The sequence below is a fragment of the Drosophila pseudoobscura genome, chromosome X (assembly GCF_009870125.1).
Source record: "Drosophila pseudoobscura strain MV-25-SWS-2005 chromosome X, UCI_Dpse_MV25, whole genome shotgun sequence".
Taxonomy (NCBI): domain Eukaryota; kingdom Metazoa; phylum Arthropoda; class Insecta; order Diptera; family Drosophilidae; genus Drosophila; species Drosophila pseudoobscura.
In genome coordinates this window covers 50088320-50112682 of record NC_046683.1, presented here as the reverse complement: position 1 = coordinate 50112682, position 24363 = coordinate 50088320, and the positions used below count along the sequence as shown (strand labels likewise).

Here is a 24363-nt window from a genome sequence, read left to right as displayed (position 1 = left end):
TTTCTCAATTTCTCAGTCTCCCTTTAGCACCTCTCTCTCGCTCTCTCTCTCTCTCTCTCTCTCTCTCTCTCTCTCTGTCACTCTGTCTCTGCTCTCCTCTGGGCTGCCCTGCCTTCTGTTCTCTGCTCTGAACAGAACATAAAAATGTCTGGCACTTCCTTTTAGCTGCCGCTGCCGCTGCTCGATGTCCTGATTACTGGCCAACTGCTTCCGTTTTTAATATTTATAATCCACTGTAATTAAGACGAGAAGCGAGAGAGAAACAGCAAGAGAGAGGGAGAGGGAGGTACACACGAAAAACGAGAAGCAAAAAAAAAAAAAAAAAAAATGTAGCATTAATTACCAGGAAAGCTCTTTACGGGTCCTTTGCCAGGAAAGGAAAATGAGAAAGGGGAAAACTGCATGAATATAAATGCGTATCACTTGAAAAATGTATAATTAGCGGAGCAGTTAATAACTTTTCTTCCCTTTTGTTTGGTTTTTTTTGCGAATTCTCACGCACTGCAGGAAGGCGGGAAGGAAGCAACGAAAGAGGTCCTCCCCACCGCACGCACTAATTAAATATAAAGTGGAGAAAGCAGTGGGGAAGGGCGTGGGGGGGCATGGGATGAAGAGTTGAAGAGGTCGCAGTTCCTGCGCGGCAACCGTTCCATAAATTATAAAAGCCAAAAAAGTATTTTTAGTTGGCCTCAAAAGCAAGGCGACCGCAAAAGGCAGAGGGAAAATGCGGAAAATTTGGGAAATTCACTCTGGTCTGGTCTGGTGACAAAGACCAGAGCCAGACGCCGAAAAATGCGTTACGGATTGAGGATTTAGGTATCCCCTGCAGCAGCCCCACTCCCCCAAAGAGGGCGTCCCCTCCCTGCCATGTTCCTGCCTTCCACTTGGCCCCAACTGTACTTTTCTTTGGCGCTATTTCGTTGACTAATTTGTGGTTTTTCCTTTTGCTTGTGCTTGAAATTAGCTTCATTATTGTAATTAACTTTGTTTGCTCTCCCCCTCTCTCTCTCTCTATCCCTCCGTCTGTCTGGAGTCTCTGGCAAGGATCTGGCTTGTGTTAAATTTCGAAAATTAGCTACAGAAAGTCGGCAAATAAATGGCAATCGATGTGAGATTCGAAACCCTAGGGTAATCGCATTCAATCATTAAAATAAACGAATGAATCCCAGCAATTAAATAAATATTAAACATATTTCCCTCTGCTGACGGATCGAAACATATGTGGAATATTTTCCTTTCATTCTATCGAATCAATTCTGTTTCTGTTCCCCCCCCCCCCCCCTCCCCCCTCCTCTGCTTCCCGTCCCGTGTCCTCGTGTCCTCGTGTCTCTCTGTTTCCGTTTCCGTTTGTGTGGCTGCCACGTGGCTGACATGTTAAAAGCCTAAATAATTGCCAACCATTTTATTTATTCATTTTATTTAAACGTTTTTTTATTCATCTCAAATTTCCAACAGCAGACAACAAAAAAAAGGAGAAATAAATATAAAAATAGAACGTAAGGAAAGCAGTTTAATGTGCTGGGATTTTTGGGTAGATTTTCGCACTTTTATTAGAGGATAGAAACATGTGGAGCACCCTGAGGAAAAGGGGATGTCCGTCCTTGGGTTTCATGGGTCCAAAAAAAGGGTGAAAAATTCTTCAAAATTAAGCGAAAGTATGATTAAAAGATCAATAGATAGAGCTCTATGCTATGCTGCCTGCACGCACGTCCTGCAGCAGTGCCTCCTGCCCCTTCACCAAAAATTGTCCTCAACAACATAATAAAAATAAAATAATAAATAAATAATAAATAAATAAATAAAAATAATAAAATAAAATAAAATAAAAATAAAATAAACACTAGAGACACATAGCGCCATCTGTTGCTCTGATGATCGGTATTTATGCGGTACTAAATCGTCAGTAAATGTCGAAAGGTCCTATGGTCGATCTCTATAAAAATTGGTTATCGATTTGTATCGGTTTTTGTGCGATATTGTATCGAAAGATCAGCAAAGTTAATATAGCCATGTCCAATGATCGATATCCATTCAAATTGGTTATCGATTTGTATCGACTTTTGTGTTGTATTGAAAATATGTATCGATAACTATCGATTTTGATACTTTTTTCCAGTGTTATTATCGATATATCATCAAAAGAATTTCTCTTAGTGTATCTTAAGGGTCTAAGCCTCCTCCAAAAGCCCTTAAACATTCTCTCTCTCCCTCTCTCTTTTTCCTCGTGACATTTCCACGCTTGATTTACTTTTCCTTCTTTTGTTTGTGTCTGCATGGATGGGTTTTTCTTTGAAAATACTATACTAAATATCGTATGCAAATCCAAATTACGTTTTGGGGCACAACAAGCGCAAAGGAAAGAGAGAGGGAGAGAGGGAGAGCGGGAGAGGGGGAGAGCCCTTGAATTATGGTCGACTAAGTGGCTCCCGTGGCTCGTTTTGGTGGTCATTAAAATGAATCATTTACGGTGAAAGGTACAAACGAATAAAGCAGAGCAGAAACCAAAAGTTTTCGTACAGATTAATGAAAGGGAATGGCCTGGGGTTGGGGAAATGTAATCAAAGTTTTGGGTCTTAAATTTCCGAATGGAAGAGGACTTCCAGAGGAGTTTATAATCCCTCTTTGTGGATTTTTATTTATATTTTTTTAGGATTTCTACACCTCTTTCCTGTGGAGATTTCTTTGAATTCGTAGCCACCCCCCTCCCCCCTCCCCCTTACTCGTATTTTTGCACATCTCGAATCGCATTGAAATCATGATGACACTGTATTTTTCCATTCCAATTGTTTATAAATGTTTATCGGAGTGTCTGAAGTCTTGGGTTTCTTTTGTTCTGGAAGAGACTCTGGGAGAGCGTCGTCTCTTCCGCTCTCTCTCTCTCGCACGCTCCTTGGGGAAGAGACGTCTTCTGTTCTGTCAGTGTCTCCCCGGAGTTCGGTGCGTGAACATCGTGTGAGTGTGTGTGTTTGTGTTTGTGTTTGTGAAACAGGAATTGTAATCCCTATCCATAACGATGAATCCATTTCCATCTGCGGACAAGAACAACGACAACAACAGGAGGAGGAGCAGCAGCAGCAGCGACAACAGCAACAGCAGCTTTACGGGCGACATGCAACGTTTTCCGTGGCAACGTTGGGATTTCAATTTGCATAGCAGAGGCGCTGGTGCTGCTGCCGCCGATTTTGGAGGTGCAACAACATCCCGCAGTGCCTGCGATGATTCAGCAGGTGATTTCGCAGCAGGTGGAGTGGCAGCCAGAAATCAGCGGGAGCAGCAACAGCAGCAGCAGCAGCAGCAGCTACCATTTTCGTACCCATTGCCATTGCCATCCTCCACTCTGTGGCAGCAACAGCAGCAGCAGCAGCGCTACCATGGCCTGCAGAACGTTCTGCAGCGGCAAGCACCTCCTGCTGCAACGATTGGCGGCGGACATTATGTGAGTTATTTGCTAATTGCCAACAAAACTGAAAAACAGGAGAAAACAATGAAAAGTTTTCACTCTGGTGCCGCACTGCCACTGCCAGTGACGTGACTGAGGCGTGGCGTGGCATGGCATGGCATGGCATGGCGGCAACAACATGTCACACCATGCAACATGACAGCCAACAACAGAGGCAGACAAAACCACACACACACACACACACACACGGACACAAGGAGGTGGGGCGGGGGTGTAAAGGAGAAGGTTCTGTGGAGTGCCCTGAAAGGAAGAGAGAGGGAGAGCCTAGCGCTCTGTGGTCTCCCCCGAAACAGAAAGAGACAGACAGATGGACACAGAGACGGAGTGCATTTCGGTTTACATTTCCAAATGAGTGTTAAACACTCTGTTTAGTTGCGACTGAGATTCCCTCACGTGATTCGTTTCGGCCATTCATTCCATTGCAAATGAATGAATAATGCGGGGATTTGTTTGGCGGATGCCAGTTTTAAGTGAAGTTTTTTGGAATAGGTATAGGATTTGATTAGCATTTGTAGGGAATTAAATAGAACACGGAATTTTAAAGGAATTCGTACACCAAAGGCCCGCAATAGGATCTGCGAATCCACGGCCGAACCCCCGAAAGTCTTTCTCACCCACTCTTCATTTGATTTGAAGATCTGCCAGCGAGAGAGAGAGAGCGAGAAAGCAATCGCTGACTTTTTGCTGTTGCTTTGATTTTTGCCCTGCCAATATTCAGCAGCCGGCAGATCGACAGACAAAAACCCATGTAAAATGCAACAACAGCTTTGCACAGTTTTGCGAAGGCGAAGACGACGGCGACGGCGAAGACGAAGGCGTCGGTGAAGACGAAGGCTACGGCGACGAAGACTGTGGGCGGCAGCGTAGGTGAACCGAGAGAGCGCGCCATCGCCAGAGAGTGACTCGTGCATAAGACCTGACGGGCAGAACGAGATAGCGAGATCGTAGGCTCTCGGGCTTATCTGTAGAATATTTCTTTCGTGAGCCTGCATGTCCGTGCCGGCATTGCCCACCCCCCCCTCTTCGCATCTTCTTTCTTGATATTTATTTGTTTGCCGATTCTTATCAGCAGTGGAGATCGCTGGCACTCGCTTTTTCGGCTGACTTTTGCGTGGCTGAGGCCGTAATTTCAAGAGTAAGAGCAAATCGTTTCCATATTTAGATCTCTAACGAGATATTTTCCTACAACATCTGTACCCATTGGTGGCATCTTCTGTAAGTATTCGTATTGCTGTTCCCCCCAATTGGTTTCCATTGTAATTTCGGGCAAAAAAAAAGAAAGGAAGAAAATGTTCATTGTTATTGACAAACAAGCGACATTGTGGGGGCTTTGATTGTCATCCTGTGTGGCTCCTGCGGCACACGAGACCGAAACCTGGAGGCCACACCTCAACTCTCGTCTGTTCTGTTCTCTCTGCTGTTCGGTTACGGATCTGTTTTTCACCGCATCTCAGGCACTGCCCAGGGGGGGGGGGGAGCACTTCACTCGCGTTCTACACTCCATTCCACGCTCGATTCCCCAACCCCCTTTTTGGCCTGCCTGCTGGCTGGCTGGCTGGATGGCTGGCTGGCTGTCGGGCTGTCTCTGTGGCTTTTTCCGTCTTCGTGCGCTTTGGACGTGTTGGGACACCACTTAATTTCCGGCAATGCGAGTCACGTACGCTCCATCCTGCCTTTATGTGCAATGACATTTTCATTTTGTACACACAGGCATGCACACACACACACACACACACACACACACACACACACAGGCAGAGCGTGGCACACAGACACCGAAGGAGTGCAGACATGTTACAACAAATGGCAAACACTCTTTTTGGCCTTGCAACACGCCGTGTCTCTGTTTCTGTTTCTGTTGCTGTTGCTGTTGTCAACTCATTTTGTTGCAATTTGCAGTCGAAACAAAAAGGAAAAAAGAGGAGACAGAAACGAAAAAAAAAACCTCAGAAGAAAACTCTAGAGGGAAACTCCGTTGCAGGAAACTCCAGAGGGAAAACTCTATAGAAGAAAATGGAAGTCGTGAAACTCGATTATTATACCCGATACTCAAAATGAGTATTGGGGTATATTAGATTTGTGGTAAAAGTGGATGTGTGTAACGTCCAGAAGGAATCGTTTCCGACCCTATAAAGTATATATATTCTTAATCAGCATCAATAGCCGAGTCGATTGAGCCCTGTCTGTCTGTCCGTCCGTCCGTCTGTCCGTCTGTCCGTCCCCTTCAGCGCCTAATGCTCAAAGACTATAAGAGCTAGAGCAACGATGTTTTGGATCCAGACTTCTGTGATATGTCACTGCTCCAAAAATATTTCAAAACTTTGCCCCGCCCACTTCCGCCCCCACAAAGGGCGAAAATCTGTGGCATCCACAATTTCGACGATACGAGAAAACTAAAAACGCAGAATCGTAGAAGATGACTATATCTTCTAGAGTGCAAAATCTGAACCAGATCGTATAATTATTACAGCCAGAATCACGAAAACAATTTCACTCTTTCTCGCTCTGTCTCACTCTAACACACAGGTTTCATGGTCGGTTTTGCCAATTGCAAAATGTGAGTTCAAGGATCTCAGAACCTATAAAAGCCAGAGCAACCAAATTTGGTATCCACACTCCTGTGATATCGGACCTTGACCGTTTCCTGTCCAAATTTCGCCACACCCCCTTCCGCCCCCGCAAAGGACGAAAATCTGAGGCAACCACAAATCTCAGAGACTATTAAGGCTAGAGTAACCAAATTTGGTACACACCCTCCTTTAAGATGTCACTATAAAACGTATATCTCAGAATTTCGCCCCACCCCCATCCGCCCCCACAAAGGACGAAAATCTGTTGCATCCACAATATTGCAGATTTGAGAAAACTAAAAACGCAGAATCATAGATAATGACCATATCTATCAGATTGCTGAATCTGGATCAGATCAGACCATTTTTTTAGCCAAAAGGAACAAATCAATTTGCAGTGGCTACGCAGCGCCCGACGTCACGCTCAGACTGATTTTCTGTCTCTCTCGCACGCACTCTTTGTCGTGTCGTTTAATATTAGCGGCGTCTGCCGGAGGAGAGCCATACTGACTTAGTATCGGGTATAACTCTAGAGTTGCGGTGTCCGCAGCAACTCACAACGTTCCCCCTCGTTTTTAATTAAAACAACATTTGGAGAGGCGACCGAGAGGCCTCTGCGAAAAACTAAAAGAAAATACTGTTCAAAGGAGTCTCAGCCAAAAAAAAAAGAAAGAAAGAAAGAAAGAACTTGTGCGGTCAAGAAGCGAAGCTTAGAAGAGGTTTTCCCTTTGGCTGGTGGCTTAATTAAGGCAACGGGGAAAATCTAGAGCAGAAGCAGGGTTTTCCAGAGACAGCCAGACCATGCCTCGATGAATCCTTTGGCCGCAAAGGAAACAGAGCCTGTGCACAACGCCCCCCCCTCGTATCATAATCGACGACGTCTCCATCCCCCCTCGAACAAAAATATCAAATTTTTATGTTTTTTTTTAGATAAGGGAAGGGGGACTCCCACTCCCCCATTTGTTTGCTTTTTCTCCTTTGATTTGTTTGCTTTAAGCGGAAACCATTTGTTTAGACTGGTTTTTTTTTATATATTCGAAGTGAAATAAAATCCAACAACAAACGTGCACGGAATTCTAGGGAAAAGAAAACCCTGAGAAAATATCAGCTTACATTGCGGTGAAGGAAAATATTTATATTTTTAGAGCAGATAATTTAAAAATAGAAGAAAATCTCTGGGAAAACTCACACTCTCTTGAGGGGAGTGAGAATTTGCATGAAATTAAATATAAGATAATTTTCAAAGGAATTTCCATGTAATTTTCCACATTTTCACACACACACACACACACACATACACAAGGTTTTCCTGAAAAACAGTAGCAAAAAAAAAAATGTAATTAAATTTTGTGTTACTCCCAAAAGGGGGGTGGGGGGACACATGTTACGGGTCTAATCTGCCACAGGGCGAGGACTCCCCTTTGGACATGTCCTTGTGGTTTGAATGTTGAGCTTTCCGCCCCCCTCTCTCTCTCCCCCCCTCTCTGACTGACAGAGACAGAGTGCGAGAGCAAGCGCGCTAGACAAAAGCTGGGGCGAATAAAGAAAATCTGCAGCTGGTGTCCATTTTCTTGCATGGGAAAAAGCGAAGATTTATTGGAGGATTACCCCTCGAAACAGGAAACAGGAGACGGCAGACGGGAGACAGGAGACAGGAGCTGCTGCTCCTCCTTAAGCCGCTTAAAGATTTTCCAATTCCCAAAGACAAAATGAAATAAGAAATAATTAATTTTTATATTCGCCCCCCCCCCCCCTGCTGTTCCTTTCAATTGTTAATTCGCTGGAAAAATGGTATAAACTTTAATTTACTTTTATAATTTGTTTTTGTGTGTGTGTTTTAATTGTTTTTGTGCTGTAAAATTTCATTGCCTACTTTTTGGCTGCCCGCGCACTCGCCAAATGGCATTAAAAATTCAATAAAAATACTCACTAAATATAAATGCAACAGCAGAAGTGGCAGCAACAGCAGCAGCAGCAGCCGTGGAGAGCGTTAAAAATTTTCATTAAAACTAAAATTGCAATTTCGGTAAAGCGTGAGAGAGGGAGAGTGAGGCAGGGAGAATGTTTTCGGGGGAGAGCGAATTTATGATGCTTACGTGACCGCTGAAAACCGGGGGAGGGGGGGAAGCTGGTTCTGTGGCAGGGGCAGGGGCAGGGGCAAGGGCTCTTAAATGATGGCTTAAATGAGTCGTGCCTGGCCCCGTTGGCCAGTGGCATAAGTTGGGCCAGAGAACTATCCGCCTCTACCCTTTCTCCCTCTCCCTCTTCCTCTCTCTCTCTGCGTAGTGCTGGGTGGGGGCGGCTGGGGGGGTGGCTGTTGCATTTGAATTTATTAACAAAAGTTGGCCCACGTCCACGAGGCACGTGGCATTCAGCAACAAATGAAAATGAAATGTAATTTTATATTTGAGCCTAAAATAAATAACAGTTGCACAGAGGAAAAGCACCAAAAACCGGAGGGAAATTAAATGCAAAAAAAAAGGAGAGAATAGAAAATAGGAGGCCTCGAAATGAGGAGTATCGAAATGAACTTCGAAGCGACTTAGAATGGATGAGATTTCATATTTATTTTCTAATGAATATATTAGGCCCCCTTGGGCTGTGGGGTGCATTGGGGCCTGGCCCCCCCAAGGAACAAATATTTGGCCATGAAAGAGACTTTTCTGACATCTGCTCGGATCAGCAGATTGTCCTTCCATCGTCCATCGTCCATCGTGCGGTGTCTCTGGTAAGCCGTGCCTCATCCTATTGCATCCTGCGTTGAGTCCACCCTCCATTCGTGTGCACCAACCAGAGGGAGTCGAGAGGCTTTGGGATCCATCACCAATCAAGGGCCGCCGGACGACAGATGCTTCTGCCTGCCAGCTTCTCTCCCCTGCCGCAGAGTCCATGTGGCATGCATCGGGGAGGCGTTGCATGGAGCGCTGCTCTGCTCTGTGAGGATCTTCGAGACGATTGGTCCCTGCTGTTGATTCTACTGTGCCTTTAAGGAGCGTTTTTCGGGATTTCCTCAAATAAATATATATATATATAGGAAAAACTAAAACTAAATCAAGCCATCCGCGATACCGGACAAAAACTATACACATAAATAAGCCCCCCAGAAGGAAAAGCCATCTGTTTTCCAAGTTTTCCTTTTCCATGCCACCGCCGCCTGCTACAAAATCACTTAGTGGAAAAGTTTCATTCTTTGGCTTTTCCACCAAAAAAAAAAAAAACAATTCTTGTTGTTGTTTTGACGGCTGGTGCGAGCCGCACCCCCTCCCCCCCACCGCACCAAAAAAAAGGCGTTAAAGGCTTAGACACCCCGTTCCCTACGGCCAGGAGTTCCCCTTGTTATCCCCCCCTTTGGCACCCCTTTTGAGCCCCCTTTGTCACCCCTCTTTTAGCCCCTTTTGAGCCCCCCTTTGAGCCCCCTTTTGAGCCCCCTTGTTCCTTCCATTTGATGGCTGAAAATGTAATTTTGTCGTAAATGTCATTTTTTATGTTGCTTTCTGTTTCGCTTTGGAAAAGCAAGAAAAATGTCTTCAAATCAAAGGCAGGCGCAGGCCTCCTCCTCCTTTTTTTTTTTTTTTTGAACAGGCGTCATTTGAACTCTTTCTTTTTCGTTTTGTTTTGTTTGTTATTGGATTTTCCTTTTCGTTTCGTTACATTTAATGAAAATTTGTTGGCAAACGTGGAAAGGCGTGGAAAATTTTAAATTGATTATTGCACGAGGCGGTGGTGGGAGCGGAGTCCTTGCTGTGCGTTTGCCCCAACGCCGCATGACGCTGGCTCGCTTTTTGGGGGGTACTCCCTCCCCCTCTCTCCCTCCCTCTCCCTCTCTGTCTCTCTCTGTCTGGTTCATGTTATTCGAAGGAACAGGAACAGTGCGGGTAATATATTATCGTTTATGATGTTAACATAAAACTTGCACGCCCCGAAAGAGTAGAGGGTGAAGGTGGGGGAGGGGGTGGGCTGGGGTTGAGGCAGTACCTGGTACTCTGGCACATCCACTTTTATGCCTCGCTTGCTACGTGCTCATAAAATAAACGCCCCAAGATGGATTGCCCCGCCCGGCACCCTCCCCATTTATCCATCTATCGGAACATCCATCCATCCATCCACCGAAATGGTAATCCTGTATCCAGGAAAAGCAAGACCTAATGGCATTTGTAGGACATTCTGATTCTGCTATTTTATAGCACTCCCCTCTTCCCCTTCCCCTGTGGAAAAGCCTTACTTCTTTATGGCCCGGTCTCCTGGTCTCCTGTGTTTTGTGAAAATGAATTATGTCCTTGGATTATTTTTTGGAGTTTTACTCCGGTTTTTCCTTTTCGGGTTAATTTTGTGGAAAGTTGTAGCTTAATCAGCATATGATTGTTGCACACATACAGAGGGCTTTTTATGGAGGTTCAAGGAGTAGGAAGGATCCAGGAATTATGGCGTTTATTTGGGAGATTGATGGACAGAGATTTTATGGGGAAATTAATATGGAAAACCCAAGAAATTTCTTTAAAAAATAATCGAAAATATAATTTGCATCCAAAAAACTCGTGAAATATTATACAAAATATTGTGGCTTTAATCTCTTCTCAAATCTGGTAATAATATTCAAATCCCCAACTCTAATTTCTTTTGGAACTTCCGTTTCAATTTGGAAAATGTTTATTTGAAAATTTCAGCCACAAACACAAAAAAAAAGAAACAAAAAATTTTGTTTTGTTTTTCATTTGCATGGCTATGAATATTTATGTACGGTCCCACCCCCGCCCGCCCCCACTCCCGCCTTAAATAAAATAATAAAAAAAAAAATAAAATATACTGAAAATCCGAGTGCTTTCCCTTTTTTTTCGGTTTGTTGTTCACGAAAGTCATAGAAAAATATGCAAAATATGCACACACATGCACACACGCACACCTACACAGGCAATGCACTCACACAGATGCGCATACAGATGCACATGTGTCCCCCCACCACCCCCACACCCCAACGTTTGCCTCATTTTCATTTTTAGCCATGGAAACGCCTATTTTCAGATACCAAAAAAAAAAAAAGGAAAAAGAAAAACCCTTAAGCGCTTTTACTCCATGAATTTTGCATGCAACGCCGCTGCAGGGGAAGAAAACGGGACTTTGGAGGATTTCGTTAAGGGATCCTTAGGGGGAGGGGGGGATACAGGACAATGGGAAAAATTAAATTTACCGCCGCATAGAATTAAAATAGGCAAAAGTACGAGGGGGAGGGGGGAGGTGTGGGTGGTACAAAAAAACTGAAGGAAAATCCTTTTGTTTTCCGCTCTTGCGCCCACCAAAGTACCCCCCCGCATTCTCAGCCTCTCCCTGCGAGTCCTCGCTCCCTTCGACGGCGAGTCCTTTTTCCCCAAACGGGGTCTCGCTGTGCCGTCGGTTTTAATTATGGAAAAAGTTTTTGCTTTATTTAGTTTAAACAATAAGTGGTTGGAAAATATGAATTATACAAAGAGAAAGACTCCAACCAACCCCCCACCCCCACCCTCACCCCCTTTCTCTGTCTGTCTGTATTTGCATCTGTGTATCTGTGTGTGTGTCTGTGTGTGTTTGCTGGATGCCTATCTGTCTGAGTGTGTGTGCAAACATTTCTTAAGGAAAATGCAAATATTTTGTTGTTGTTTTTTCGCATGCATTTTCCTTGCACCTGGCCACCCGCCCCCACCCACACCCCCGCCCCCCACTCCATTGCCGAGCGGCTTTGCATGACAAGTGAATCGTGGCAGAGGCAGAGGCAGCGGCAGAGGCAGCGGCTGCGACAGCGGCAGAGTCCCAGTTTGTTTTTCTTTATTTCTTTGCTTTTGCATCTGGCGTCTGCCTTTCGGCATCTGCAGAATTTTCCTACATTTTTGCGACTAGTTTTTGCATTAAGTAATTTGAAAATTCGTTTGGACTATATTTTTGATGGAAAAACTGTTGATTTTCTCTTGCGGCAACCCTCAGAATTTATCCTAGATTTATTTATCTTTATAAAAACGCTTCTTCCATGAACATCAGCTACATTCTGCTCAATATATCGATATCTTTATCGATTGTTGCATCGATTTTTGGTTTAAAATATTATTTTGTATTATTTTGGTACTTTAAAATACATTTAATGATCCCATTAAAATGCCGAACAATCTTTAAGGTAACCAAAAAGATAGCAGCCATCCCCCCGCTTCCTGCTGCTACCCCCTACCCCCCCGTAAATTATAACCGCTCACGTATTTCACATTCCATGCCACCCCGACAACCCGCCACCCCGCCACCACTCGCACGACAAGTCAAAATCGAAATTTGCGCATAAATTTTCCAAAAAAACAAAAAAAAAAAATTACAATAAAAATGACAAGGACCAGCCATGAAAGCCCATCGAACGAACGAACAGAAGCAACAACAACAAGCCACCGCTAATCACAAAACGTTTATCAGGGGGCCCCCCCTCCCCCCTGAAAATGGAGACCCTCCTGGGAATGGAAGGAAATTCCAGGGGCAAAAACGACACTGGCAGCGTCAGCAGCAGCACCTCCTTTCCTGTCGCCTGTCGCCTGTCGCTTCTCCCACCTGTCACTTGGTAATAAATTATTATCATTAATATTTTGCGCTTGATTTTGCTGCCAGACTAAGCAGGAAACAGGACCCCGCCCAGACGCCAGACGGCAGACGGCTGACGGCAGTGGGCTATGGCCTATCGCAGGATATCGGAAACGAAACGTTTTTTGCATAAAAATGTGAGAAAATACACGCTGCTGCTCGGTATTGGGGTGTCGATGGGGATAGAGGCTAATAGAATACAGAACAAAAGCGTCAACGAAAATGTTCCGAGAGGCGACGAAAATTACTAGGGGGGGACGGGGGAAACCGCCTCATAGCTTGGGTGGACTCCCCTGGCTTTTTGGGGCCACCTTTTTCCACCCTCTCTTCCTCAGTGGCATCTCTTGCCACCAACTGTCTCCCACCGCCCACTTTTCTGATTCGTACGAGGGGTACGTGGGGTAGATTGTGTGTCGGGGAAACTACTGGATAGCCTGGTTGGAGGATATGGAAATATAGCTTAAAATATTAAACAATTTAGGTTATCGATAATTAAACGGAATTTATCGCAAATATATCGATAATTATGTCTGTTTTCGTTATATTTTCGATTGAAAAAATATTAATAAAATTCCCATATTACCTAGCCATAATCCAAAAATGGTTCCAAACCGATAGATAATATTTTATCGATAATTATCGCAACGGCAATTGTAATTTATCGATAAATTATGGATGTTATTGGTTATCTTTCAGATGAGCGATCCAATAAATAATGTAAATCGATAACAATAGCTAATTATTATGACTAAACTATCGATATTATTCGATTATTGCACCAGCCAAATCATACGATATTCTCTCTGAGTTACTGGGTATCTTCTAGTCCTTCTCTACCGCTCTCTCTCTCTCTCTCTCTCTCTCTCTCTCCCTCCCCCTTCTTTCCCCATTCCCCCGGCTGGTGTTTTTGGGGCGTGTGCGTGAGCCGCAAAAACTTTACAAACACCCTCGCAAGTGCACGCGATAATGGCTCCCAATTTGGTAATTAATCACGTCCTCGTACTCGTACTCGTACTCGTCGTCCTGCAGCACACACGATCCACAGCTGGTCATTGGAGAAGGTAGGCAGGCAGGCAGGAAGGCAGGACAGGGAAGGGTAGGGCAGAGGAAGGAACAGGAAACAGGAAACCCAGGAGCTTGGATGGGGGGAGCGCTGGCGAGGTGCTTCATATTTTTCTCCATTTTCCATTAGTGCTCTACGGTTTCTTTATTGTATTATTTTTGGGGCTCGTTTTATATAGATTTTTGGCAGCCAGACGACGCCTCGTTGCAGCCCAGTCACCGCTCGAAATTAAGCGAATTTGAACGAACGATAAAATAATTACCTTTATGAGTATTTTCGGCCGAGAGAGAGAGGGAGAGAGAGAGAGAGAGAGCGGGTCACGTTGGTGCTGGGGATTGGGGCTGCACGAGGCCTTGGGGCCTCGAATGTGCCAAACGTGTCTAATTTAGCGGCTTAAATTTATAGCATTTGTGCGCTTAAAATGTTTGGCTATTCCCTTTTACGACCCTACGCCCAGCACCGCCCAGAAAACATCCTGGAGCACAGGAAAGGACGAGAGCGAGAGGGGGGACTTCCATCCCAAATAAATGGCGAATGTGATGTGTAATGGATTTGAAGTTAACTTTTAAGGGAAATCTATGTGATGTGGCAGTGTGGCAGCAATTTGTACGACAGCTGTTGAGCAAAAAAAATAAGATCCCAACGGAAGAGGAGGTTGGGAAACCGAAGGTTGGGCAAAGATTAAGGCAGAAGGCAGGCTGTACAGGCAGCTCCTCTTTAAGATCTACTAGTAGCTGCCACATTTCATATTTCGTGACTCTTCAAACTAAAGGACATTCCCCCCTGAGGTTCGTGCCTTAAACTCCATTCTAACTCCTTCTCTAGCATTTCACGTGCCACTCCACATCCACGTCCACATCCATTTGCACTCTCTCGTATGTCGTTTGGAGCAGAGACCATTATTACTCGTTCTCTGCCATTTAACTGCCAAATTACAGACCTTTTCCACATCCCTGACACTCTTGTGGTGCACCTGTGTCCCTCCCCCCCTCCCCCCCTGCCACAACCACATTCGAATTGCGTGCACACAAAAATTAACTGTGGAAAACTGGAAAATGTGAGAGACCCCGGCGACCCCGGAGACCCCGAGACCCCGACGGGGGTGCCAAAAAGAAAACCAAACGAAAATCAAATATTTGCCATATTTTGCAATTGGAAAATCAACGACAGCACGCAAGGCTCTCTCTCTCTCACGTATCCTTAGAGAAACCCGAACGAAAGGACCTTCCTTGCAACACTTTAATCCTGGCCGAAAATAAAATGGCGGCGTTCTGTTGTTTCCTGTTTTTTTTTTGTGTGTTTGTTTCGAGAATTCCCGAAAAAAAAAACAAATCGTCAAATTTTTCACCTTGTAAAATTCAGTGGAATACATTTTTATATGCGATGGAATGCGGAATGCCTGGGAGGGGGTGCGGGGGGTGCGAGGGCTTTATTTGTGTTTATGGCAAGTGACCCCAAAGACAGGCCACCGCCAAAAAAAAGAGAAGAAATTGTCAAGAGAAAAGAGAAATGGCCCAAAGGCAGCACAATCGGAGCCGGCATTGGCAGCAAATGCATTTGCAATGCAAAACTGGAGCACACACAGGAAGCGACGAGGCGCAGCAAGGACACGACACACGGCGTTTTTTGGGGGAGGGGTGGGGGGCACGGAGCCGTCGAGCGACTGTTGCATCTGTCCAACGCCCACCGCTCACATGTGCCCGCCGTTGCCGTTGGGTTGTTGTTTCCTTCCTTTCCTTTTCTTTTTTTTTTTGGGAAATTCTCATGTGTAGGGGGGGAAAAATTATTTATATCATGGGGGGCTATGTTTCTATAAAAAGGATACCCTGTAGAGGCAAAGGACACTCTTTGCAGATGGTCACGATCGGGGGAGAGATGTTGGTGGAGGGGAAAACTCTTTGGGAGAACTGTTATACTCTCTGTAATCAACCTACAAGAAGTCCACTCAATATTGCACTCCCAAAAATGGTTCAGTCCTTACTAATTGTTATAAAACGACTTGTGAAACTGTTATATTCTACTATAGATTTAAATTTTCAATTTGGACTGTTATAATTGTACGCAGGGACAACGTTTAAACTGTTATACAAAGTCTTTATAGTGTTGTAGTGAAGGAAGGACAACAACTAACGAGCCATTGTTGTACTCTTATACAGTATGTTATGTTAACTGTTATACACTGTACAGTGACGAAATATTAATGCAATCACTCTCAAACTTTTAAACTGATATACATAGATTTGTAGATGGAAACGGCTTTTAGCTCCTAGAAAAAAACTGTTATACATTTGTATATCCCAACTGTTATACAGTTTTATATGGGTATATTTTTGTATAAAAAGTGTTTTAAGCTTGTGTATACCAGCTGTTATACGGTTCTAATTTGTTGTGTAGCAACTGGTATACTGTTATAAACTTTATAAGCTACTAGTCATACTAGTTCCTACAATAAATGGGAACTGTTATACATTTTCTTTTCCCTATTAAAAAACACTGAAAATTGTTATACTGTTATACTACCCGTACAAGTGCCATACATATATCGATTGCCATGAGAACTATACCTCATCAAAAACAAAAGAGTATCTCCCACGTCGACCACTCCACCCCTCCTCACCCCTCCCCCCATGCTTCCGCTTGTGCCGTTCGGTTTTTGTTTTTGTTTTTGTTTTTGTGACGAATGCGCACCTGGCACTCAATAAAACACAAAATCTCCATAAACCCACAATTTTCCGACTCTACAGCTGGGCTTGTGAGCGTGTGTGTGTGTGTTAGTGTGTGCGAGTGTAATTCATATGCAGATGTGTCCTCTATGAATGTGTGTGTGTGCGTGTGTGAGAGTTAGAACGGATGTCATGGCGGTTTTTTCCAGCGGTAAGCAAAGCTTTACGGCATGGCCGCAGCTGCTGCCTGCCGCACGGTTGCCGCTGCGGTTGGTTTTTCTATTTACGACAAAAACAGAAAAATAGTGAAATAGAAAAATAGTAAAACAGTAAAATAGTAAAATAGAAGATGAGAAAAACAGTAAAAACAGTAAAAACATAGACTATATTATTTATGTTTGAACCACTCGCCCACTAGCCCCTTACTTACCATCACCCCACCACTATTCTCTCTCTCCTCTCTCTCTCTCTTCCCGCAGGGGAGCTCGTCCAGTGCCGCTGCCGCTGCCGCCGCCGCTGCCGCATCGTCAACACAGCAGCGCAGCGCATTCCCAGGCGCACCGCTAACCGCCTCAGCCGTTGCACTTAAAGGCTCCTTGCCACAGCGTCCACCGGCCATGACGAGCCCAGCCGCTGCTGCTGCCGGCGCTGCTTTGGCCGCCGGCGCCCCCTATCGCGGCGCCACCAGCTGGACCCCGCAGGGCTATGCCCCGGCCGCTGCCGCCGCCGCCGCTGCCGTGGCCCAGCAGGCCGCCTACCGCTACACGGCGCCGCTCCCCCAGCCGGCCTATGCCGCCTATACGCCGCACACGGCCACCACACCGGCCACAACCACGGTGAGTACTCGTTTTTGAGGGGTGTGTGGGGCGGGTGGGTCAATCCGGGCAACTAATCTCTGTGGAAATCGGTTTAGAATGGAAATCTGTACAGAAATTAGCATTCGAAATTGCATGGAAAAGCGTTTTTAAGTAGTGTTTTAAAATTGTATATTACAGATTACTGATTACAGATTACAGTGTTGTCAAGTGCCGTTTTTTGGGGGGGGGCGGGAGGCACTTGACAGCCGCCTGATTATACCCATGTTTAAGGTACTCGTTTATAGACTGTTTTTTCAGCTTAAATATTTCAGCGAGTGCCATTGATGAAAGCTTCATTTCCAGTGTTGGTAAATGCTCTTTAAAGATCTACCAAATGCAGAAATGCAGACGAAAATTATAAATATACAACCTCTTATTCATAAATAAACCTTGTTTCAGATGGAATCATCCAGGCAGTGTTTGAAATCCACCCTTTCAGTGTTGGTAAAGCCCTAGGAATGTTGTAAAATGTGAAATTTTGTGCAAATATTTATTCTGTAACCAAATTTCCATTGAGCATTTCCAAACGTAGGTATCTAGTGTTGGTAAATGCTCGTTGGCTTAACCTCAAACCCCAACCTGAGGCACATTTCCATCTTGTATCTTGTCAGCCGAGAAAGGGCTGCATATTAATTCGCATTATCCCAAATATCAAAGCATTCTCTCTGTTTTCAATAAAAGAGCCCTCCCCCACCCCCCCTCCCGTCTGGTTCTGATGAATTTTCTTCAATTCCTGTGTAATGGTCCGCATAATCGAAAATTTATGTGCGTCCATCAGCACAAAAGCAAAGCAAAATGGAATTCAAGTGTTTTTACACTTCCAAGAACTACAACTACCTCTATTAACTGGTCCCATTCCCCCATTGTCTTGGTCCCACCCCTACCCCTAGCCGTGCCCCTTCTCCCGTTTCCTGTACTCCCCCAAGTCCCTGCCCTTTCCATTTCCTTTTCCTTTCCAACTTATTGATTGTCAAGTGTGGAGTTCCTCAGTTTGACAAGAGACAGCAGAGAGTCGTCCAGTCAGGCAGGAAGGGGGTGATGGGTGGTGAGGGGAGGGGAGGTAGCACGGACTGGCTGTCATTTATTGAAAATTGCTCAAGCAGCAATTTATTTATGACCCTCTCACTGTTGGACCGTTTTTGGGAGAGTACTGAGGCCTGAATTTTCCCCCCTTCCGGCCCGTCCTGCCCTTCCTGCACTGCCTGCCCTTCAGTGCGATTATCCTGCCGTGCAGCAGGCGTCTCCCTATGCCTGTGTGTGGGCAGCACCTCTATGCCTCTGTAGGCCCCGTTCGCATGCCTCATCAACAGTGACAGTATTGTTGCTTGCATTAATTTGCCTGGGCTTCGTTCTGATTTGTGTCAAAGCCAGGCCAGGATCCACTCTACAAACAACACAAAGAAGGTGGGGGGTGTTGGGGGTGGGGGAGTGAGCTCCTCAAGCTCCTGAATCCTCTCGATTCCTCCTGTATCAAGTGCAAGAGTGTCCCTGGCCCTGGCCCAAGTCCAATTCCCAGAAATCTTTTTCAGGCAATCAATTAGTCTGTTTGTGGTTTTTCACACTCGGACATTCATCAAAGTCAGCCAAAGGAGGGGGAGAGGGGGAGAGGGGGAGGGGGGTCATTTTCAATTTGGAAATTCCCAGACAACAGGAAAGCCAGGAAGCCAGGGAAACAGCCAGGGAGGCAGCCATGGAGCCAGCCAGTGCCCGTACGAGTGGCATCATTAATAACGAACAATTAAGAATATCGTGGGATACGAGAGTTGACAACAAGTCAGGCAGGACCCTCGACTCGACTCGACCCTCGATGCTGTTTCCATCCAACTTAATCAGCATTATCTGCTTCTGACTCATTTCCCCAGGATTCGCCCCAAACACAAAGCCAGAGACAGAGCCGGAGACAGAGCCGGGTCCGGAGACGGAGACGAGGCCAGGGCTCAAAAGTTCATTGCTGCTCAAATGTAATCTCCTCCTCCCCCCCACTCCCCCCGCCCGTTGCCCGCCCACGCGGTATCGGCAGGCATCATCATGACGAATGATGTTCGCTGGTTTTTGACAAATTTACCAACCACCAACCAACAGAAGTCTCCCCTACCCCCCTCCCCCGCCAGAGGACTGTGGAGGGAGGGAGCCATCTCTCTTTTTGGTTGGAAATTTTCAATTTGATTTACAAATGATTTTCAATTCGATGGCAAGCTGTCTATCTGTCTAAGGTCTAAGGAAAATACTCCGCCGTATCCAACCCCTTTTTGTGTGTGTGGGGGTGTGGGGAGGAAAGGGGGGGCTGTGCCTGGGAGGCAAACAACAAAAAAACAACTTCTAATAAATGCGCCGAAAAAGTGCTGAAAATAAACGAGCAAATAAATAACCAGTCAGAGAATACATATTTCCCCGCCACCCCCCCTTCACTCCACCCCCCCACCCCCTCAGGTGGTGGCGTGGCGTGGAAAACCTCTTGTCGATTTTCGTCTTTGCATTTTCTTTTCGTTGTATTTTTCGGTGGGGTCTCATGCCCTGCGGGTCTCGCGTCGTTTGGCTGTGGCTCCGGCTTTTCGCTTACCTCTCTCTTACTTTTATTTCTATTTGTCTGGTGTGCCTTTTCCTTTCCCACTATCATCAGCCCAGCCGCCATTCATTCATTCATTCATTCAACGTCGTCCGTGTCCGTGTCCGTGTCCGTGTCCGCGTCCGCGTCCTCCGAATGGCAGTTAAATAATCCAAAAAGGAAATGTATTTTTTGTGGGCGTCATCGTCCATCGTATCCTGTGCCTGTGCCACCGCTGCCTCTGCCTCCCCTGCTGCCTCCTCTGATGTCCAGTTTCAGTTCCAGTTCGATGGCCATTAAAGCTGCATGCGAATGTTGCTCATAAATATAAAGTGCGGCTACTTATTTCGTGTTTTCCTTCTCTCCTTTCTCGTATTTTTATGAAAGGTTTTCCTTCCATCGCTGTCGTCGTCGTCGTCTGGCCCAAGGGGTCATAGATTATCGCTTTTGATTTGAGTGTCGTTAGCCCCACGGCTATGGCTACGGCGGCATTTGCTTTCTGTTTTCCCCCGAAAAATAGCACCACTTGATGGCTGCCTGGATGGTTGGTGGGTTGGACACAAAAACCGACCTAAACAAAACTGAAATTTGTTTTAATTATAATTAGTTTTTGTTTTGTCGGGCCCTGTTTTTGCTTTGCCTTTTTGTTCTGTCTTTGGATTTGGATTTTGGTGCTTGACAAAACTTTTGTGTGGCATCCACTGGCAAAAAAAAAAAGTTTCAAGATAAAGTGGTTTTTTCTTTCCAAAGCTCAGGTGATTTTCTACTGAAATTAGTGCCTTCAAGGGGGGGGGGGGGGGGGGGGCAGGGGAAGAGGGAAACGGAGACGGAGAGCGAGTAATTATCTTTGCTAGATTTTCTTCAGGCGATTTCTCTATTGCTAGAAAAATGCAAAGAAATTTCCTCGACCCGCCGAAAAGTATGCTATGTCTTTTTGAGGAACCATCAAAATGGTGCACTGCTTTAATGGACTGCCAAAAAGTATGCTATGACAATTAGAATGTCAACTTTTTAACTAATTTTGAGGATTTCACATTTCACAGATGGTATATATATAATTTCAGGGTGAACTTTTACCCTCAAAAGAGAGCCCAAGAAAAATCTAACCATTTTCTTCATTAGCATTGCTGCAGCTACAAATTTATCTTAGAGATACACTGATATTCTCGTATATCATCGTTTCAATCGTTTCATATTCCGAACAAAATCCAATTCCAATTGTCTTTGGGCGATGCTCAAGCGAATCCAAGACCAAGTCCAAGTCCAAGTGGACTTTCTCTTGAGTGGAAATGCGTTTGGAAGATGCCTGAGTACACAAGAGATTATATAATCATCCATTGAAGCAGGCCAGCGCAGATGTCCTTAGAGAAATAGGATTTGAGGAGGAGGAGAAGGAAAACGGACGGAAAGGAGGTGGGGGCAAAGTCAGTGAAGAAGACAACATTATTTCAATCGTTATGCCGAACGCCCAAGCCCCCACCACCCCCCCAGCCAGCCCCCTCCCAAACAAGGAGCTGCAATTTTCTTCATTGCAATTCAATGTTCAAGTTACATTTCCGTTTTGAGGACGACAAGTCCTCAGTCTCCCCCTCTATATCTCTCCATCTCTCCTTCTCCTTTGGTTCCAGTCTCTTGGGCAGGACCTCGCCCCCAGCTTCGCCTGCATCCCCCCCTTCACTGGATAGTTTTGCAATAACTATAAACAGTTAGTTTAATTTTCAACAAGTTTATGTATATTCAGGCCCAAGACTCCTGGGACGGGTGGGGGGTGGGTGGGGGCGCAAACTTGAGAGCATTTTGCCGTTGCGTTTTCCTTCCTGCTCGTTCTGTCCCTATCCTTTCAACTTGTTGAATTTGAATTGTATTTCGTTGAGCAAAAGAAAAGCTGAAGCGGAAAACCTACAGTGTGGAAGGGGGAGGATAGAGTGGGTGGAATGGATGATAGAAACGCATAAATGTAAATGTTATTCTTGTGCATTTTATTCCGTTTTAAATTTTAATTATTTTTAGCTGCCAGAAGCAGCAGCAGCAGCAGCAAGTTCTCTCTCTCTCTCTCCCTGTCTCTGTCTCTGTTTCGTATCTCATGAGAAAATTGAATTTGTGGGGTGGCTTTCGGGGGGTGGGGGCTGGGGGTTGGGGGCTGGGCAAGACAGTTGGACGTTTGCTTGGGCACTTAAGTTTCAAAAGCAATTATTGTTGAAATATTATTTACATATTCCATGGCTATCCCTTACCATTCCATTCTCCCTCTCTCTCTCTCTGTCTCCCTTTATCTCGATGAAATCCTCACGGGTCGTATGAGTGTTATGCAAATGTGTCGCCTGCTAAATGCAACATAATGTGGCCTCAACTCCTCCTTCCTATTTGGAATGCAAAGGCTTTTGCTGGCAATAATGGATTTCTTTTCTTTTCGAAATTTGTAGAAGCTTAAAGTTGAGTGGTTTTCCTGTTGCCTGGAACATAAATACAGTTTGATTTCCGGATCAAGCTACTTTTCTTTTTTTTGCTGGAAATATTTCCTTGTAATTTGGAATCCCAAAGCAGGCGGTCACCGGAAATCAGTCGAAAATCAAAGGAATAAATATAGAAATAGAAGAAATCAAAAGAAATTACGGCAACGGTGCCATAGAAAAAGCCAAGCAGTGAGCAAAGCCAAGCAGTCGAAAACAGTGCAAGGCAAGCCCTACATGGACTAAGCAGTTCCGAAGCAGTTCAGAAGCAGTTTCCCGGCGACACTCGAAAGCTGTCTGCTGCAATTGGAAGTAGCAGTAATTGAAATCATTTGAAAGCAGTCGACATTGTAAGTCCTTGCAAAACAAAGGGTGAGCACAGTGGGTGGGAGAGGGGGCGAATGGCCCTGATTTTTTCTGCAAAAATTAATATTTAAATACCCCAAATCGATGCCAGCAGTAAATTTTAAACACTTTTTAATCAAAACCTCTTTCCAGTCAATTGCGCATTGAATTCGTGTTTTTTTTGTGTGTTGCACTTTGAACTTTTTGCCACGCATAAAAACAAACATTTCCTTAACATTTTTCACGGTCTTGTGTGCAACTATTTGTTGGTGCGTTCTTTGCCGGAGCATTATTTAAATTTTTGTCGGGTTTTTCAACTGTAATTTTTATATGAGCTTTTATTTGTTTGTTGTTTGTTTTGTACTCTTTTGAGCGTGCGACCGCACTATAAATTCCACAACTGGCACAACGGACACACATAAATCAACAAACAAGCTCAATCAAAATTCCAGTTGGCCAGCAAAGGGTTAAGTCAACAGAGTGGCAGCGAGAGAGAGAGAGAGAAGGAGAGGGGTAGTGGCTGATGGAATCAATAAAAACAGATTAAACTTTATTTGCCCCAAAAGGACCAGGAAAAAATGCAGGGCTTAAAGGGTGGAGGGGGACAGAGAGGGAGGATGGAAAAAGCAGCAGCTGAAAAAGCAATGCAGGTTGATAAAGAAAGAAAGCGAGAGGGGGGGTGAGAGAGGGGTAGAGGGGTCTGCTGGATTAATTAAAAGTGTTGAGCTGGCAAAAGTGCAGAAAGGCAAATATTGGCCAAAGAAAGAGGGGGCAAAGAGAGCAAGAGAGAGGGAGAGAGCAAGCAGTGTGCGGAATGAGGGTGCCCTGGGGAAAATAACGGGACATAAAGCGATTAACTCAATAAAGCGTAAGCGTTAAAACAAAAGTGACAAAGTGCACAGAGAGCGGACCACGGCAGGACACGACCCGCCCGACCCGACACGAACGAGCGGACAATGCAAATAAACAGGCGAACAGCAGTGCGAACAGAGAGCACAAAGGATCACACGCAGACAGAGAGAGAGAGGAAGAAAGAGAGAACTTAAATGGCAGACGACCAAAAACATGCGGCTTTGACCCTGCTCGGAATATATTGGTACAAGCCAAAGAACAGCAAACAAAAACGGTCCTCCCCCCTCCTCCCTCCACTGGCAGTAGTTTTATCCGACCATGGGGATACCCCTTGTAAGTAGATCTATACTCGGGAATAAGCTCGTCATTTTCAAGGGAAGAAATCAACAGATAGGCCCCCTGCGCACTCTCTTCGCTAGTGCATCGACCCCCGGCTCACTCGCTCTCGCTCTCTTCTGTGGTGTTTAACAGAGAAACGGTCATACCTTTTGCCAGCCTCCCGCCTGCCGGAGGATGCAACACAAATTGTATTTATCTTGGGCTCGTAAAATGCTTCTTAAAGCTTAAAACTGTCTCTCTCTCTCTCTCTCTCTCCGTGGCGGCAACAAATTGGTGCAGCTGCCACAACATCTGGCCGGGTCTGTCCTGCGGCTAATGCAATGAGGCAGGCAGGAGGCGGCTGGCGCTGTTCCTCTCTACCAAATTATGAAACTTAACTGCAAGTGACAGCCCAATGCTGCTGTTGCTGCTGCTGCTGCTGCCGCACGTGCCACGCATCCTGACATTTGGCGGCGGCCCGCAAAAGCTGGGCATCCGCTCATCGTCACTGACACTTGACATTTTGCCGCAGAAGCCCACGCTCGCTCTCCCAGTCTCTATTTCTCTGTCGCTTTTTGCGTGTGGGTGGAAGTTCAAAGTGCAGACCCGGCACTGGGGTAATATTTCAATAAAAACAAAAAACACAAAATAGTGG

At 45.3% G+C, this 24363-nt stretch overlaps 1 protein-coding gene across 17 annotated transcripts in view; it reads left to right on the top strand.

Annotated features, from left to right (window-relative positions):
- Nucleotides 1–24363, top strand: part of shep (alan shepard) — a 161291-nt gene that overhangs the window by 65837 nt on the left and 71091 nt on the right. For 15 of the 17 annotated variants that reach the window (XM_033383867.1, XM_033383868.1, XM_033383864.1 and 12 more), the window contains one exon: nt 16821–17177. The exons of the other annotated variants lie outside the window; for them this stretch is intronic. In XM_033383867.1, the coding sequence (XP_033239758.1) occupies nt 16821–17177 (357 nt within the window). Of the gene's footprint in view, nt 1–16820; nt 17178–24363 lie in introns of those variants that run through there. 17 annotated transcript variants of the gene reach the window in all.